Source organism: Heptranchias perlo, chromosome 2 (genome assembly GCF_035084215.1).
Source record: "Heptranchias perlo isolate sHepPer1 chromosome 2, sHepPer1.hap1, whole genome shotgun sequence".
In the NCBI taxonomy this organism is placed as follows: Eukaryota; Metazoa; Chordata; class Chondrichthyes; order Hexanchiformes; family Hexanchidae; genus Heptranchias; species Heptranchias perlo.
This window is the reverse complement of record NC_090326.1, coordinates 164,649,950-164,666,651: the sequence shown is the minus strand read 5'-3', so window position 1 is coordinate 164,666,651 and position 16,702 is coordinate 164,649,950. Positions and strand designations below refer to the sequence as shown.

Below are 16,702 nucleotides of genomic sequence, written 5' to 3'. Positions count from 1 at the left end.
GTCCGTGCCCGCATGCAGCAAGACCTGGACAACATCCAAGCTTGGGCTGATGAGTGGCAAGTAAGATTCGTGCCAGGCAATGACCATCTCCAACAAGAGAGAATCTAACCACCTCCCCTTGACATTCAGTGGCATTACCATCGCCGAATCCCCCACCATCAACATCCTAGGGGTCACCATTGACCAGAAACTTAAGTGGACCAGCCACATAAGTACTGTGGCTACAAGAGCAGGTCAGAGGCTGGGTATTCTGCGGTGAGTGACTCACCTCCTGACTCCCCAAAGCCTTTCCACCATCTACAAGGCACAAGTCAGGAGTGTGATGGAATGCTCTCCACTTGCGTGGATGAGTGCAGCTCCAACAACACTCAAGAAGCTTGACACCATCCAGGACAAAGCAGCCCGCTTGATTGGCACCCCATCCACCACACTAAACATTCACTCCCTCCACCACCGGCGCACTGGCTGCAGTGTGTACCATCCACAGGATGCACTGCAGCAACTCACCAAGGCTTCTTCGACAGCACCTCCCAAACCCACGACCTCTACCACCTAGAAGGACAAGGGCAGCAGGCACCTGGGAACAACACCACCTGCACTCTCCCCTCCAAGTCACACACCATCCCGACTTGGAAATATATCGCCGTTCCTTCATCGTTGCTGGGTCAAAATCCTGGAACTCCCTTCCTAACAGCACTGTGGGAGAACCTTCACCCCACGGACTGCAGTGGTCCAAGAAGGAAACTCATCACCACTTTCTCAAGGGCAATTAGGGATGGGTAATAAATGCTGGCTGTGCCCACATCCCAAGAACGAATAAAAAAAAAAATTTGATAAAGTGCCACAGAATAGGCTTGTCAGCAAAATTGAAGCCCATGGAATAAAAAGGGCAGTGGCAGCATGGATACGAAATTGGTGACAGGAAACAGAGTCGTGGTGACCGGTTGTTTTTCGGACTGGAGGATGGTATACAGTGGTGTTCCCCAGGGGTCGGTACTAGGGCCACTGCTCTTTTTGATATGTATTAGTGACTTGGACTTGGATGTACAGGGTGCAATTTCAAAATTTGCAGATGACACAAGACTTGGAAATGTAGTAAACAGTGAGGAGGATAGTATTAGACTTCAAGAGGACATAGATAGGCTGGTGGAATGGGCGGACACATGGCAGATGATATTTAATGCAGAGAAGTGCGAAGTGAGACATTATGGCAGGAAGAATGAGGAGAGGCAATATAAACTAAATAGTACAATTCTAAAGGGAGGGGCAGGAACAGAGAGACCTGGGGGTATATGCACAAATCGTTGAAGGTGGCAGGGCAGGTTGAGAAAGCGGTTAAGAAAGCATATGGGATCTTGGGCTTTATAAATAGAAGCGTAGAATACAAAAGTAAGGAAGTTATGTTGAAACTTTATAAAACGCTTGTTCGGCAACAACTGGAGTATTGTGTTCAATTCTGGGCATTGCACTTTAGGAAGGATGTGAAGGCTTTAAGAGAGGGTGCAGAAGAGATTTATATGGATGGTTCCAGGGATGAGGGACTTCAATCACATGGATAGACTGGAGAAGCTGGGATTGTTCTCCTTGGAACAGAGACGGTTGAGAGGAAATTTTTGATGGAGGTATTCAAAATCATGAAGGGTTTCTCTAAAATAAATGAAGAGAAACTGTTCCCATTGGCGGAAGGGTCGAAAACCAGGACACAGATTTAAGGTAATTGGCAAAAGAACCAAAGGCGACATGAGGAAAAACCACTTCGTAGAGCAAGTCGTTATGATCAGGAATCCGGGGAAAGAGCGGGGGAGTGGGACTAATTGGATTGCTCTTACAAAGAGCCGGCATGGGCTTGACAGGCCAAATGGCCTCCTTCTGTTTTGTAACCATTCTATGATTCAGTGACCCAAGGAGCTCCAGCTTTGGGTGCCCTTCCTTTCCCCCTCATAGAGATGTGTCTACTCTGTACCCGAACCAACTCCTCCTTGAAGGCCTCCCATTGTTCAATTGCTGTTTTCCAGAATCACAGAAATTTACGGCACAGGAGGAGGCCATTCGGCCCATCGTGTCTGTGCCGGCAGAGAAAGACCTATCCAGCCGACTCCCACTTTCCTTGGTCCGTGTCCCTGTAGGTCACGGCACTTCAAGTGCTTAATCCAAGTACTTTTTAAATGAGTTGATGGTTTCTGCCTCTACCACCCTTTCAGGCAGTGAGTTCCAGACCCCCACCACCCTCTGGGTGAAAAAAATTCTCCTCAACTCCCCTCTAATCCTTCTACCAATTACTTTAAATCTATGGCCCCCGTTATTGACCTCTCTGCTAAGGGAACCAGGTCCTCCCTATCCACACTATCTAGGATGTGGAGATGCCGGTGATGGACTTGGGTGGACAAATGTAAGGAATCTTGCAACACCAGGTTATAGTCCAACAATTTTATTTTAAAATCACAAGCTTTCGGAGATTATCCCCTTCGTCAGGTGAATGAGTGAAAGGTTCTCAAATCGCATATCTTATATTAGGCTGGGACAGCATCACGCCAATCAAAAGGTGTCATTGTTATTCAAACAGGCCAGTCACGGAGAACAGCACGTCCCAGTACACTGGATATACATTGTGTCAATTACACAGACAGAAAGAAAGAGACCCAAATGGCAGAGAGAGAGAGAATATTAAAACACACAACTTTTTTTTCCCCTTTTTGCTGGTGGGGTTACGTGTAGCGTGACATGAACCCAAGATCCCGGTTGAGGCCGTCCTCGTGGGTGCGGAACTTGGCTATCAACTTCTGCTCGACGATTTTGCGTTGTCGTGTGTCTCGAAGGCCGCCTTGGAGAACGCTGACCCGAAGATCGGTGGCTGAATGTCCTTGACTGCTAAAGTGTTCCTCGACTGGGAGGGAACCCTCCTGTCTGGCGATTGTTGCGCGGTGTCCGTTCATCCGTTGTCGCAGTGTCTGCATGGTCTCGCCAATGTACCATGTTCCGGGGCATCCTTTCCTGCAACGTATGAGGTAGACAACGTTGGCCGAGTCACAGGAGTATGAACCATGTACCTGGTGGGTGGTGTCCTCTCGTGTGATGGTGGTATCCGTGTCGATGATCTGGCATGTCTTGCAGAGGTTGCCGTGGCAGGGTTGTGTGGTGTCGTGGACGCTGTTCTCCTGAAAGCTGGGTAATTTGCTGCGAACGATGGTCTGTTTGAGGTTGGGTGGCTGTTTGAAGGTGAGTAGTGGAGGCGTGGGGATGGCCTTAGCGAGGTGTTCATCGTCATCGATGACATGTTGAAGGCTGCGGAGAACATGGTGTAGTTTCTCCGCTCCGGGGAAGTACTGGACGACGAAGGGTACTCTGTTGGTTGCGTCCCGTGTTTGTCTTCTGAGGAGGTCTATGCGATTCTTCGCTGTGGCCCGTCGGAACTGTCAATCGACAAGTCGAGCGTCATATCCTGTTCTTACGAGGGCGTCTTTCAGCGTCTGTAGGTGTCCATCGCGTTCGTCCTCGTCTGAGCAGATCCTGTGTATTCGTAGGGCCTGTCCATAGGGGATGGCCTCTTTGACGTGGTTGGGGTGGAAGCTGGAAAAGTGGGGCATCATGAGGTTGTCTGTGGGCTTGCGGTAGAGTGAGGTGCTGAGGTGCCCGTCTTTGATGGAGATTTGTGTGTCCAAGAAAGAAACCGATACTGAGGAGTAGTCCATGGTGAGTTTGATGGTGGGATGGAACTTGTTGATGTTATCGTGTAGTCTCTTCAGTGATTCTTCGCCGTGGGTCCATAGGAAGAAAGTGTCGTCGATGTATCTGGTGTATAGCGTTGGTTGGAGATCCTGTGTAGTGAAGAAGTTGTGCTCGAACTTGTGCATGAAAATGTTGGCGTATTGGGGTGCGAATTTGGTCCCCATGGCTGTTCCGTGTGTTTGGGTAAAGAACTGGTTATCGAAGGTGAAGACATTGTGATCCAGGATGAAGCGGATGAGTTGTAGGATGGCGTCTGGAGATTGGCTATTGTTGATGTTGAGTACTGAGGCTGTTGCAGCGATGCCATCATCGTGGGGGATACTGGTGTAGTGCCGAGACGTCCATCGTGGTGAGAAGTGTTCCTGGTTCAACTGGTCCGTGGGTGCTGAGTTTTTGTTGGAAGTCTGTAGTGTCGCGACAGAAGCTGGGGGTTCCCTGTACGATGGGTTTCAGGATGCCCTCGATGTATCCAGAGAGGTTCTCACACAGGGTTCCGTTGCCTGATACGATGGGACGTCCGGGTGTGTTGGCTTTGTGTATCTTTGGGAGGCAGTAGAAGTCTCCCACGCGGGGATCACGTGGGATGAGAGTGCGTAGGATGCTTTGAAGGTCTGGATCGAAGGTCTTGATCAGTTTGTTGAGCTGGTGGGTGTGTTCTTTGGTCGGATCTGCGGGTAACTGTCTGTAGTGTTCCTGGTTGTCCAGTTGTCGGCATGCTTCTTTGCAATAGTCCGTTCTGTTCTGTATGACGATGGCTCCTCCTTTGTCCGCTGGTTTGATGACGATGTTACGGTTGGTCTTGAGAGTGTTGATGGTGTTGCATTGTGCTCGGGTGACATTCTGGATTGTCTTGTGAGTGCGGCCCCGGAGCATGGTACATTGGCGAGACCATGCAGTCACTGCGACGACGGATGAACGGACACCGCGCAACAATTGCCAGACAGGAGGGTTCCCTCCCAGTCGGGGAACACTTTAGCAGTCAAGGACATTCAGCCACCGATCTTCGGGTCAGCGTTCTCCAAGGCGGCCTTCGAGACACACGACAACGCAAAATCGTCGAGCAGAAGTTGATAGCCAAGTTCCGCACCCATGAGGACGGCTTCAACCGGGATCTTGGGTTCATGTCACGCTACACGTAACCCCATCAGCACAAAGGGGAAAAAAAAGTTATGTGTTTTAATATTCTCTCTCTCTCTCTCTCTCACTGCCATTTGGGTCTCTTTCTTTCTGTCTGTATAATTGACACAATGTATATCCAGTGTACTGGGACGTGCTGTTCTCCGTGACTGGCCTGTTTGAATAACGACGACACCTTTTGATTGGTGTGATGCTGTCCCAGCCTAATATAAGAGATGCGATTTGAGAACCTTTCACTCATTCACCTGACGAAGGGGATAATCTCCGAAAGCTTGTGATTTTAAAATAAAATTGTTGGACTATAACCTGGTGTTGTAACACACTATCTCGGCCCCTTGTAATTTTGTACACCTCAATTAAATCTCCCCTTAGCCTCCTCTGTTCCAAAGAGAACCCCAGCCTATCCAATTTTTTCTCACAGCTAAAATTCTCCAGTCCCGGCAACAGCCTCGTAAATCTCCTCTGTACCCTCTCTAGTGCAATGACATCTTTCCTGTACTGTGGTGACCAGAACTGTACACAGTCCTCTAACTGTGGCCTCACTAGTGTTTTGTACAGTTCTAGTATAACCTCCCTGCTCTTATGTTCTATGCCTCGGCTAATAAAGGAATGTATCCCGTATGCCTTTTTAACCACCTTATCTGCCTGTCCTGCTACCTTTAAGGGATCTGTGGACATGCACTCCAAGGTCCCTTTGTTCCTCTACATTTCTCAGTATCCTCCCATTTATTGTGTATTCCCTTGCATTATTTGCCCTCCCCAAATGCATTACCTCACACTTCTTCGAAATGAATTCCATTTGCCACTTTTCTGCCCACCTGACCAGTCCATTGGTATCTTCCTGCAGTCTACAGCTTTCCCCCTCACTATCAACCACACAGCCAATTTTTGTATCATCTGCAAACTTCTTAATCGTGCCCCCTATGTTTAAATCTAAATCATTGATATATACCACAAAAAGCAAAGGACCTAGTACCGAGCCCTGCGGAACCCCACTGGAAACAGCCTTCCAGTCACAAAAACAGCCTTTGACCATTACCCTTCGCTTGCTGCCACTAAACCAATTTTGGATCCAACTAGCCACTTTCCCTTGGATCCCATGAGCTTTTACTTTTTTGACCAGTCTGCCATGTGGGACCTTGTCAAAAGCCTTGCTAAAATCCATGTAGACTACATCAAACACGTTACCCTCATCGACCCTCCTTGTTACCTCCTCAAAAAATTCAATCAAGTTAGTGAGACACGACCTTCCCTTAACGAATCCATGCTGACTGTCCTTGATTAACCCATGCCTTTCTAAATGATGATTAATACTGTCCCTCAGAATTGTTTCCAGTAATTTGCCCACCACCAAGGTTTGGCTGACTGGCCTGTAATTACTCGGTCTATCTCTTTCTCCCTTTTTAAACAACGATATGTTTGCAGTCCTCCAGTCCTCTGGCACCATGCCTGTAGCTGGGAAGGATTGGAAAATGGTGGTCAGAGTCTCTTAACTGCCTGGGATATATTTCATCCGGGCCTGGTTATTTATCTACTTGCAAAGATGCTAAACTCTTTAATATTTCCCCTCTCACTATGTTTATCCCATCCAATATTTCACACTCCTCCTCTTTAACTTCAATCTCTGCATCGTCGCCCTCTTTCGTGAAGACAGATGCAAAGTTTTCATTAAGAACCGTACCCTCATCTAGGTTATCTTTTTGGTCTCTAATAGGCTCTACTCTTTCCTTAGTTATCCTCTTGCTCTTTATGTATTTGTAAATCATCTTTGGGTTTTTCTTGATAGTATCTTTGCTTTATTAATTTCCTTTTTAATTTCACCCCTGCACTTTCTATACTTCTATAAGCTTTCTGCAGTATTGAGCTCCTGGTATCTGACATAAGCTTCCCGTTTTTGCCTTATCCTACCCTGTATGCTCCTTGACATAGAATCATAGAATGGTTACGGCTCAGAAGGAGGCCATTCGGCCCATTGAGCTTGCGCCGGCTCTCTGCAAGAGCAATCCAGCTGGTCCCACTCCCCTGCTCTTACCCCGTAGCCCTTCAAATTTTTCTCCTTCAGGTACCTATCTGACTCCTTTTTTGAAAGCCACAATTGACCCTGCTTCCACCACCCCCTCAGGCAGTGCATTCCAGATCCTAACCACTCGCTGCGTAAAAATGTTTTTCCTCATGTCGCCTTTGGTTCTTTTGCCAATCACCTTAAATCTATGTCCTCTGGTTCACGGCCCTTCCACCAATGGGAACAGTTTTTCTTCATTTACTTTGTTTGGACCCTTCATAATTTTGAACATCTCCATCAAATCTCCTCTCAACCGTCTATGCTGTAAGGAGAACAATCCCTGCTTTTCCAGTTTATCCACGTAACTGAGGTCCCTCATCCCTGGAGCCATTCTAATAAATCTCTTCTGCACCCTCTCTAAGGCCTTCACATCTTTCCTAAAGTGCGGTGCCCAGAATTGGACACAATACTCTAATTGTGGCTGAACCAGTGTTTTAAAGATTCAACATAACATCCTTACTTTTGTATTCTATGCCTCTATTTATAAAGCCCAGGTTCCCGTATGCTTTTTTAACCGCTTTCTCAACCTGTCCTGCCACCTTCAATGACCTGTGTACATATACCCCCAGATATCTCTGTTCCTGTACCCATTTAGAATTGTAACCTTCAGTTTATATTGCCTCTCCTCGTTCTTCCTACCAAAATGTATCACTTCACACTTCATAGAATCATAGAAATTTACGGCACAGAAGGAGGCCATTCAGCCCATCGTGTCTGTACCGGTCAAAAAAGAGCTATCATGTCTAATCCCACTTTCCAACACTTAGTCCGTAGCCTTGTAGGTTACGGCACTTCAAGTGCATATCCAATTACTTTTTAAATGTGATGAGAGTTTCTGCCACTACCACCCTTCCATTCAGGCAGTGAGTTCCAGATCTCTACCACCCTCTGGGTGAAAACATTTCTCCTTAGCTCCCCTCTAATCCTTCTGCCAATTACTTTAAATTACCGTCCTAAAAATCTTTTGAGGCTTCCCCTCTATATTAAGAGCATGATGTCTGAGTTTTTCTTCGGCTTGAAGCTTGCATTCTTCATTGGTTTGCCGCCATCTGTTCTCCCAGGCCAGCTGTCTGACCACCTGATGTGGTCATTAGTTATACTGATGCAGCCACAGTCAAGATTCACATTCCTGGACTCCAACTGTGTGCCTCTCTGAAACGGCCTAATCCCAATGCTGACAAATTTCCTTCTCTTGCTCAACACCCAACATTTGTGGAAATGAATAAAAGATATACTATTTGCAGGAGCTTGAATATCCTGTGGTTCAACCCCACCAATTTCTCCCCTTTAAGAGTTGTGCCACCTATGACAATCCCATAGTATAAAAAACTGACATTTTTTGCCAGTGGAGGAACAGATGTTTGATTTGATGCCTCTGACCAAAAATTTGCATTGGGTCACCATGTCAGCTTACCCACACACCCTGTGTGTGGGTAAGCTGACATCTCGGGTCCCCCATCCTTCCCCCTTACATTACAAGCCAACACTTGAGGGTAGACAGACAATGTTAACAAATAATTTGATTATAAAGGAGATCAGAGCTAAATTCAATCCTGTACCACACATACAGATTTCCCAGCAGGAATCACTAGATAACAATCAGAATTGGGAACCCTTCTGAATTTTTTTTATACCTTTTAAAGTTTGTCTAGCTTCCTTTGCTTTAGAAATTAATTTGTTGAGATGGAACCTTACAAAATGGATGCATCTAAAGTGTTTTGACGGTCATTTTTTAATGACTTGCTGGCCAACCGCCGCCTTCTTCGTCCCCATGCATCTGGACTTCATATGATTTTTCTGATCCCATCAGAAGGCCAGGATTTACTAATCAGTCATGATCTGCAGGCTGTCAATAGTGCCCAGACATCATCAATGGCATTTTATCCTATTGTACCTCTTTGTCAAATAGCCCATTGTCTGTTGATATACTTGGATGGTATCACTTCAGTGTTAAATTTCATCTGCCACGTGTCCACCCATGCCACCAGCCTGTCTATGTCCTCTTGAAGTCTATCACTATCCTCCTCACTGTTTGCTACACTTTCAAGTTTTGTGTCATCTGCAAATTTTAAAATTGTGTCCTGTACACCTAAGCCCGAGTCATTAACATATATTAAGAAAAACAATGGTCCCAGCACTGACCCATAGAACCATAGAAAAGTTACAGCACAGAAGGGGGGGCCATTCGGCCCATCGTGTCCGCGCCAACTCGAAGAACAACCAGGTGCCCATTCTAATCCCACCTTCCAGCAACCGGTCCGTAGCCCTGCAGCTTACAGCACTTTAGGCGCAGGTCCAGGTACTTTTTAAAAGAGTTGAGGATCCCTGCCTCTACCACCAATTCGGGCAGCGAATTCCATACACCCACCACTCTCTGGGTAAGAAAGTTTTTCCTCATGTCCCCTCTAATCCTTCCGCCAATCAGCTTAAATTTATGTCTTCAAGTTCTTGAACTGTCTGCTAGGGGAAACAGGTACTTCCTGTCTACTCTATCTAGGCCCCTCATAATTTTGTATGCCTCAATCAAGTCTCCCCTCAGCCTCCTCTCCTCCAAGGAAAACAACCCCAGCCTATCCAATCTCTCCTCGTAGCTGCAGACCCCTGGGGAACACCACTGTACATCTCCCTCCAGTCCGAAAAACAACTGTTCACCGCTACTCTGTTCCCTGTTACTTAGCCAATTTCGTATCTATGCTGCCACTGCCCCTTTTATTCCGTGAGCTTAAATCTTATTGACAAGTTTATTATGTGGCACTTTATCAAATGCCTTTTCAAAGTCCATACACACATCATATATACAGAGTGTGTGTGGACAGGATCGGCTGTCATGCAGATGAATAGCATGCCAGACATGCACTGTGTGGCCCTTTGGACTGGCACCAGACAGAATGATTAATTGGTTTGCAGACATCTTTTAGGAGGGGAACCTGCCAGTCCCACTTGGACTGGCCTACATGTGTGCAGTTCCCATTATAATGCGAAGTGCAGGCAGATGTAAAAATCTTAATACATTGTAAATAATATCAAATATTACATAAATATAAAGACAGAATATATTTTTTAAAATGAAGACAGAATTAGGTCATGGTCTAATAGTCCCCCACCCTTTAATCCCACTTTACCTGAAGACTACACTTGGTCTTTACTCCCTGTGTGCAACGTCACGGGAGACCGACTAATGTATAACGTCAAAATATCTGAGAGTGCTTCACACAAGAAAGTACTTTTCGAGCGCAGGGAGCGGTATTCTGTAGAGCAACACAGCAACCATTCTGCACAAACAACGTACCACGACAAAGCAGTATGATGAATGACGAGTTAAACTGTTCTTGGAGGTACCAGTGGACATCGTGTGGGAATGGTAGCCTGGGGTCTAGAGTAGGACTGATGTTTAGCTGCTGTTATGGCCTGTGCCTTTATTTACAGTCCCTAATTGGATAAATTCAAGTCATTGCAATTGGTTGTATGCTGCTGAGGTCATTCACGGCTCACAAATTTCAGGCTCCTGGACCGTGATTGGTTTTCACTGCTTTAAGACTGTTTTCTATTTGTAACGAGGTGTGCGCCCAATTTGTGAAGGACGCTTACTACAGCAAGGTTGGTTTTTTGCTGTCTGTACCGGTGGCTTTTCCATGGTACGGTGAGTCAGAGATTTGCCATTTTATTTGCCAATTTGCGTAGAGATATTATGCCTCGTAATGTAGAATATATTATTGAGGGCTACTGGTTTATGGTGAATGAGTAAGTCAAAATTGTGTTTTAATTAAATGGCACTCTGGGATCAAACAGTGCCACTCATGTTTGTTTGGAGACCGAAACCTTCTCTGATTGAAAGATAGACTGGGGTTAACTTGAATTTGTCCCTGACTGTTGGCTCAGGTGGAGAAGGTGAATAACCCCCTGCTGTATCAACAATACATGCTGAAGAAGACCAGCATGCTGACCACACAGGCCAACGTCGAACGAGTCCTCTACCACGGGACGAATGAGGACAGCGCCAAAGAGATCTACGTGCATGGTTTCAACAGGAGCTTCTGTGGGAAGAACGGTAAGGATCGGTAAACTCGTTGGCAGGTAGGTAATACTCGGAGGAGGAGGCGCCAGGCGGCCACGCTGAGTGGAATCTGATTACTCCTTAATTTATACCCTGTCATGTAATTTTTCAAATAGATATATACAGAGTGTGCGTGGACAGGATTGGCTGTCATGCAGATGAATAGCATGCCAGACATGCACAGTGTGGCCCATTGGACTGGCACCAGACAGAATGATCGTGAAAGCTGCTGGACTGTTGTTATAAACCCAACTGATTTACTGACATCTTTCAGGGTGGGAAATCTGCCACTCCTACTTGAACTGGTCTACACGTAACTCCAGTCCCCCACAACTTAGTTGAGTCAGGGCAACTAGGGTTGCGCAATGCATGTGGCCTTTCCAGTGTTGCCCACAGCCCGAGAACAGAGTATCATTGGAACAGGAGGAGGCCATTCAGCCTGTTTCGCCATTCAATTAGATCATGGCTGATCTGTATCTCAACTCCATCTACCCGCCTTAGCTCCATATCCCTTGATACCCCTACCTAACAAAAATCTATCAACCTCAGTCTTGAAACTTTCAATTGAGCCAACATCCACAGCCTTTTTGGGGAGTGGGGAGTTGCAGATTTCCACTACCCTTTGTGTGAAAAATTGTTTCCTGATTTCCATCCTGAATGGCCTAGCTCTAATTTTAAAATAATGCCCTCTTGTTTTGGATTCCCCAACCAGAGGGATTAGTTTCTCTGTATCAATGCTATCGAATCCCTTTATGGTTTTAAAGTCTCGATTAACTGACCCCTCAAACTTCTAAACTCAAAAGGAATACAAGCAAAGTTTATGCAACCTGTCCTCCTAATTTAGTTTAACCCTTCAAGCCCCGGTATCATTCTGGTGACAGCTGCGCTGTACCCCCTACAAGGCCAAAATATCCTTCCTGAGGTATTGGAGTGGCCCTTTGTAGAACTGTACCCCAGCAAGAATTGGTGCTTTTGGGAGGGAGGGGGAGAAAAATAAAAAGACTGAAGTGTTTCATGCGATTATCTTTCAGCGACTGTCTATGGGCAGGGTGTTTATTTTGCGGTAAACGCTACCCTGTCGGTACAGAACCAGTATTCCCCACCCAACGCCAACGGACATAAATTCGTGTTTGTGACGAACGTGCTGACCGGAGCCTACACCAATGGGAAGTACGAGATGAAGACCCCGCCACTGAAGGAGAACAGTGAGATGCCGCTCAGATACGACTCCCTTGTTGACGATTGCAAGAACCCTAAAATATTTGTCATCTTCAATGACACCCAGGCATACCCTCAGTACCTCATCACCTGCCAGAGGAACTGATGCTTCGCTACAACTCTTCCTAGTGAAGATCGCTGTGCTGTAACATTCTAGTGTTTACGGATTATTCTGCTGCAGTTTTAGTCTCGTTGAACCTCTCTTTCCCCCCCCCACCCAGTATCATTTCAGTGGCAGAGTCAGGTAGTCCTTGGACCTGTTCTGTGCTGTCAACTGCATTCTGAGTGAGCTGCCGTACTGCCATGTTTCAGTTCATTTTGGGGGATTAAAGGCTGTAAATTGTATTATGTGTTTACACTTGTGTATTTTTTTTTTAAAACCCACATTTTTAGAATTAAGGCTTGGGGAACAATCTTTTTTTGGGGTGGGGCTGTTTACCTCCCACCCCCACCCCTGCCGCCCCAGAGACTGGTAAGAGTCCACAATTTTATCACAATCATGAGCCCTGAGCTTGGTTTGGCCGGGAGGGGGGGGGGGTGAAGAATGGCTGGTGTTAGGGGCTACTGTACACTCCCTCCCCTGGGTTTACTGCCCCTAACCTGATGACTCTTGCGGTCAGTCATGGTACTGGAGTTGCCTCTTAACCGCCCTCTGAAGTGACCAAGCAAGCCACCCTGTTGTATCGAACCGCTACAAAAAATAACAAGGGATTGCAGCTGTTCATGAAGATGACGGCCCACGATCACCTTCTCGGGTCAACCAGGGATGGGCAAAAAAGAAATAAATAATGAATGAACGAATTATAACATTTTTTTCTTTTAAATCAAAAATGTCATGGAACTGTTCACACTGAATCTCCTTTTCCCCTCCCTCCCCTTGGGTACAATTTTATTGCACTTGATTAACACAAGAAGTGGTGCAAGGTATAGGAGGACTTTGGTATAGGAGGACTTTGCTGCACTAATTGTCGTCAGAGCCTCTGTTATTATCTCTCTGACTTCCCTTAACATTCTGGGATATATCAAATATTTACAGTTTTATCAAATTGTCGTCCTTTTTATTTAAAAAAAAAAGTAAATGGGACCCTAGATTTTATCCAGTACAAAAGTAGAGAGATAATACTAACCCAGTACAATCATTGGTAAGGCTGCAGTTACAATATTGTGTCTCGTTTGGGAACTTTACTTTAGGAAACAGGGCAAGGCCGTAGAGGAGGAACAAAGGAAATTCATTAAGGGAATACCAGAGATGAGAAGGTTTAACGATGAGGAGAAAACTGGGTTTTTTTTCTATTTGAATAAAAGGTTAAGAAGAGATCTGATCGAGGTGTTTGTGATTAAACCAAGAACAACTAATAGGAACAGGAGGAGGCCATTCAGCCCCTCAAGCCTGTTCCTCCATTCAATTAGATTGTGGCTGATCTGTATATTAACTCCATCTACCTGCCACGGTTTCGTAACCCTTGATACCTTTGCCTAACAAAAATTTACCAATCTAAGTTTTGAAATTTTCAATTGATCTAGCCTCTTTTTAAAAAAAAACTAGACAATAATGAAATACCATGGATAACTAAAGAGATAAGGGTAAAATTGAAACTAAAGAAAGAGGCATATTCCAAGTACATAGACAATAAAGGACAGGATGACAAAAGGGAATACGAGGAGGTTAAGAAAGAAGTCAATAAAACAATTAGGGAAGCAAAGAGGAGCTACGAGATTAAATTATCAAGGAATATAAAAAGAAATAGTAAAATATTCTACCGACATATAAATAACAAAAGAAAAATCAGGATAGGAATGGGGCCCACTAAGGGAGGCACAAGATAAGCTCACAGGTAATGACAGTGAGATGGCAGAAATATTGAAGAGTTACTTTACCTCAGTATTTACCAGGGAGACTAACATGGTGGGCATGACATTAGAAGATGAGATCAAAAAAGATATAAAGACATTTAAGATAGAAAGGGGGGGAGATAATTGATAAACTAATTACATTTAGAGAGGTTAAAACCCCTGGTCCAGATGGATTGCATCCACGCATATAAAAGAAGTTAGGGAGGTGATAGCAGAGGCACTCTTACATATATATAAAAATTCATTAGAAAAGTGAATAGTGCCAGAGGACTGGCAGACAGCTAATGTGATTCCTATATTTAAAAAGGGAGAAAGAACAAGTCCAGGGAACTATAGACCAGTTAGCTTAACATCGGTGGCAGGAAAGATAATGGAATCTTTACTCAAACGTGTAATAGAAAAACATCTAGAAACTGAAAATATAATAAAGAATAATCAGCACGGATTTCAGAAGGGAAAGTCATGCTTGACCAACCTTATTGAATTCTTCTAAGAAGTAACAGAAAGAGTAGACAAGGGCAATGTAGAAGATGTAATATATTTGGATTTTCAAAAGGCCTTTGATAAGGTACTGCATTGTAGACTCATGACTAAGATCAAAGCATGTGGAGTCAGGGACCAATAGCAAAATAATTAGCAAGCTGGCTACAAAACAGAAAACAGAGAGTAGGGGTTAAGGGTAGCTACTCAAACTGGTAAAAGGTGGGAAGTGGTGTTCCACAGGGATCGGTGCTGGGACCATGTTGTTCACAATTTATATTAACGATTTGGACTCAGGAAACAGAAGTGCAATCTCAAAATTTGTGAACGACACCAAATTGTTACATCGTGTTACATCGAAATTACAACACAGTAAAAGGCCATTCGTCCCAACTGGTTTATGCTCCACACGAGTCACCTCCCTTACTTCATCTAAACCCTATCAACTTTCCCTTCTATTCCTTTCTCCCTCTTGTGCTTATCTAACTTACATTAAATTGATACATTTGAGGGATCATACATAGATGTATTTAAGGAGAAGCTAGATAAGCACACGAGGGAGAAAGGAATAGAAGGGTATACTTAGATGAAGTAGGGAGGGAGGATGCTCGTGTGGAGCATAAATGCCAGCATAGACCAGTTGGGCCGAACGGACTGTTTCTGTGCTCTAGTCTCGATGTAACTCAGCAGCTTTTTAGGGGAGAGATTTCCAGATTTCCACTCCCCTTTGTGTGAAGAAGTGCTTCCTGACATCACCCCTGAACGGCCTAGCTCTAATTTTAAGGTTCTGCCCCCTTGTTCTGGACTCCCCGATCAGAGGAATTAGTTTCTCTGTATCAATGCTATTGAATCTCTTTATGGTTTTAAAGACCTCAATTAGATCACCCCTTAATCTTTTATACTCAAGGGAAAACAAACCTAGTCTATTCAACCTGTCCTCGTAATTTAATCCTTTTAGCCCCGGTACTCCAGATGGAGTCTAACCAGAGCTCTGTACAGCTGTAACATAACTTCTACCCTCGTATTCCAGCCCCCTATGAGATAAAGGCCAACATTCCATTAGCCTTTTAAATTAATTTTTGTGCCTGTCCACTAGCTTTTAGTGAAATCTTGCCTCTCTATGTAATGTTGGTGAATGGTTTAAGCTGCCTCATGTCCAAACTCTGAATGTTCACAACAGGAGCTGAACGACTGCTTTACTGCCTTTAGTGGCTGAAATCCTTTGTTTTCAAAGCTGAGACGTCAGCGGTTACCAAGCCATGAACTGTTGGAGTCTCTCTGTGCAGTATCTGCATTCCCTTGGCTACGTGGGCCATTCTTCCACATTGAAACCAATCTAATTTGATTGATTTATTAAAGGTTTTTTTTCCAAAATAAATTGTGAATGCTTTGTGGGATATTTGCATTTTTTTCACACCTGGGTCATGTTATCTGGACTAAGATGCTTCTGCTTTGTTGTGAAAAGGCTTTCAAGGGTAACTAGGTGGCACTGGGAGCGATTCACCTCCTACTCACTCAAGCTGGTGAGTTCTTGAGCTCAGTGTGGCCTGAGGGAGAGGTGGCCTTGGAGAGGCGGAGAGGCTCCCTCCTGTAAGTCCCAGCAAGCGACTGTAAGGTGGCCCTGGGAACAGGTCAGTGGCTGTGATGGGCTTGACGGTTGGTGCTGTAATAAGCAAAAGACGACGGGAGAAAAGCAAAACGCCTTTGAACAAACTGCGCCGCGTGCTCCAGGAATCCGAGCCACGCAGACCTGGACGGCTCCAGGTTCTATCCCTAGTCTGTGCTGAGTTAGCTAATCTTGGCCGGGACACTACAGTTGGCCTTAGGGTTAGGGAGGAAAATTGCCTGGGGCTCGTGCTGTCCATCATCCAGTGACCTATGGCAGAAGTATATGAGAATAGGAATCAGGATAGACAGTGGTGGTTGAATAGTCTGCACTGCTCACTGTCGAGGCTCACACTTGGCCAGGTTATACCCATAGCATCAAGGAATCTTGTAGCACAGAAGGAGGCCATTTGGCCCATCATGCCTGCTGATTCTTTGAAAGAGCTGTCCAATTCACCCCACTCCCTCTCCTCTTTTTCCATATCCCCATAAATCCTTTTCAAGTGTATATCCAGTTCTCTTTTAGTTACTATTGTGTCTTCCTCCACCACCTTTCAGGCAGCGCA

At 45.2% G+C, this 16,702-nt stretch overlaps 1 protein-coding gene across 6 annotated transcripts in view; it reads left to right on the top strand.

The window, feature by feature from the left end:
- parp10 (poly(ADP-ribose) polymerase family member 10) overlaps positions 1 to 15,909 on the top strand; it is a 50,995-nt gene extending 35,086 nt beyond the window's left edge. For 5 of the 6 annotated variants that reach the window (XM_067968691.1, XM_067968671.1, XM_067968685.1 and 2 more), the window contains 2 exons: positions 10,805 to 10,973; positions 12,011 to 15,909. In XM_067968691.1, coding sequence (XP_067824792.1) covers positions 10,805 to 10,973; positions 12,011 to 12,303 — 462 coding nt within the window. In that variant the 3' untranslated portion in view covers positions 12,304 to 15,909. Of the gene's footprint in view, positions 1 to 10,804; positions 10,974 to 12,010 lie in introns of those variants that run through there. The other variant, XM_067968702.1, reaches the window with a different exon arrangement.
- The last annotated feature ends 793 nt before the right edge of the window (positions 15,910 to 16,702 follow it).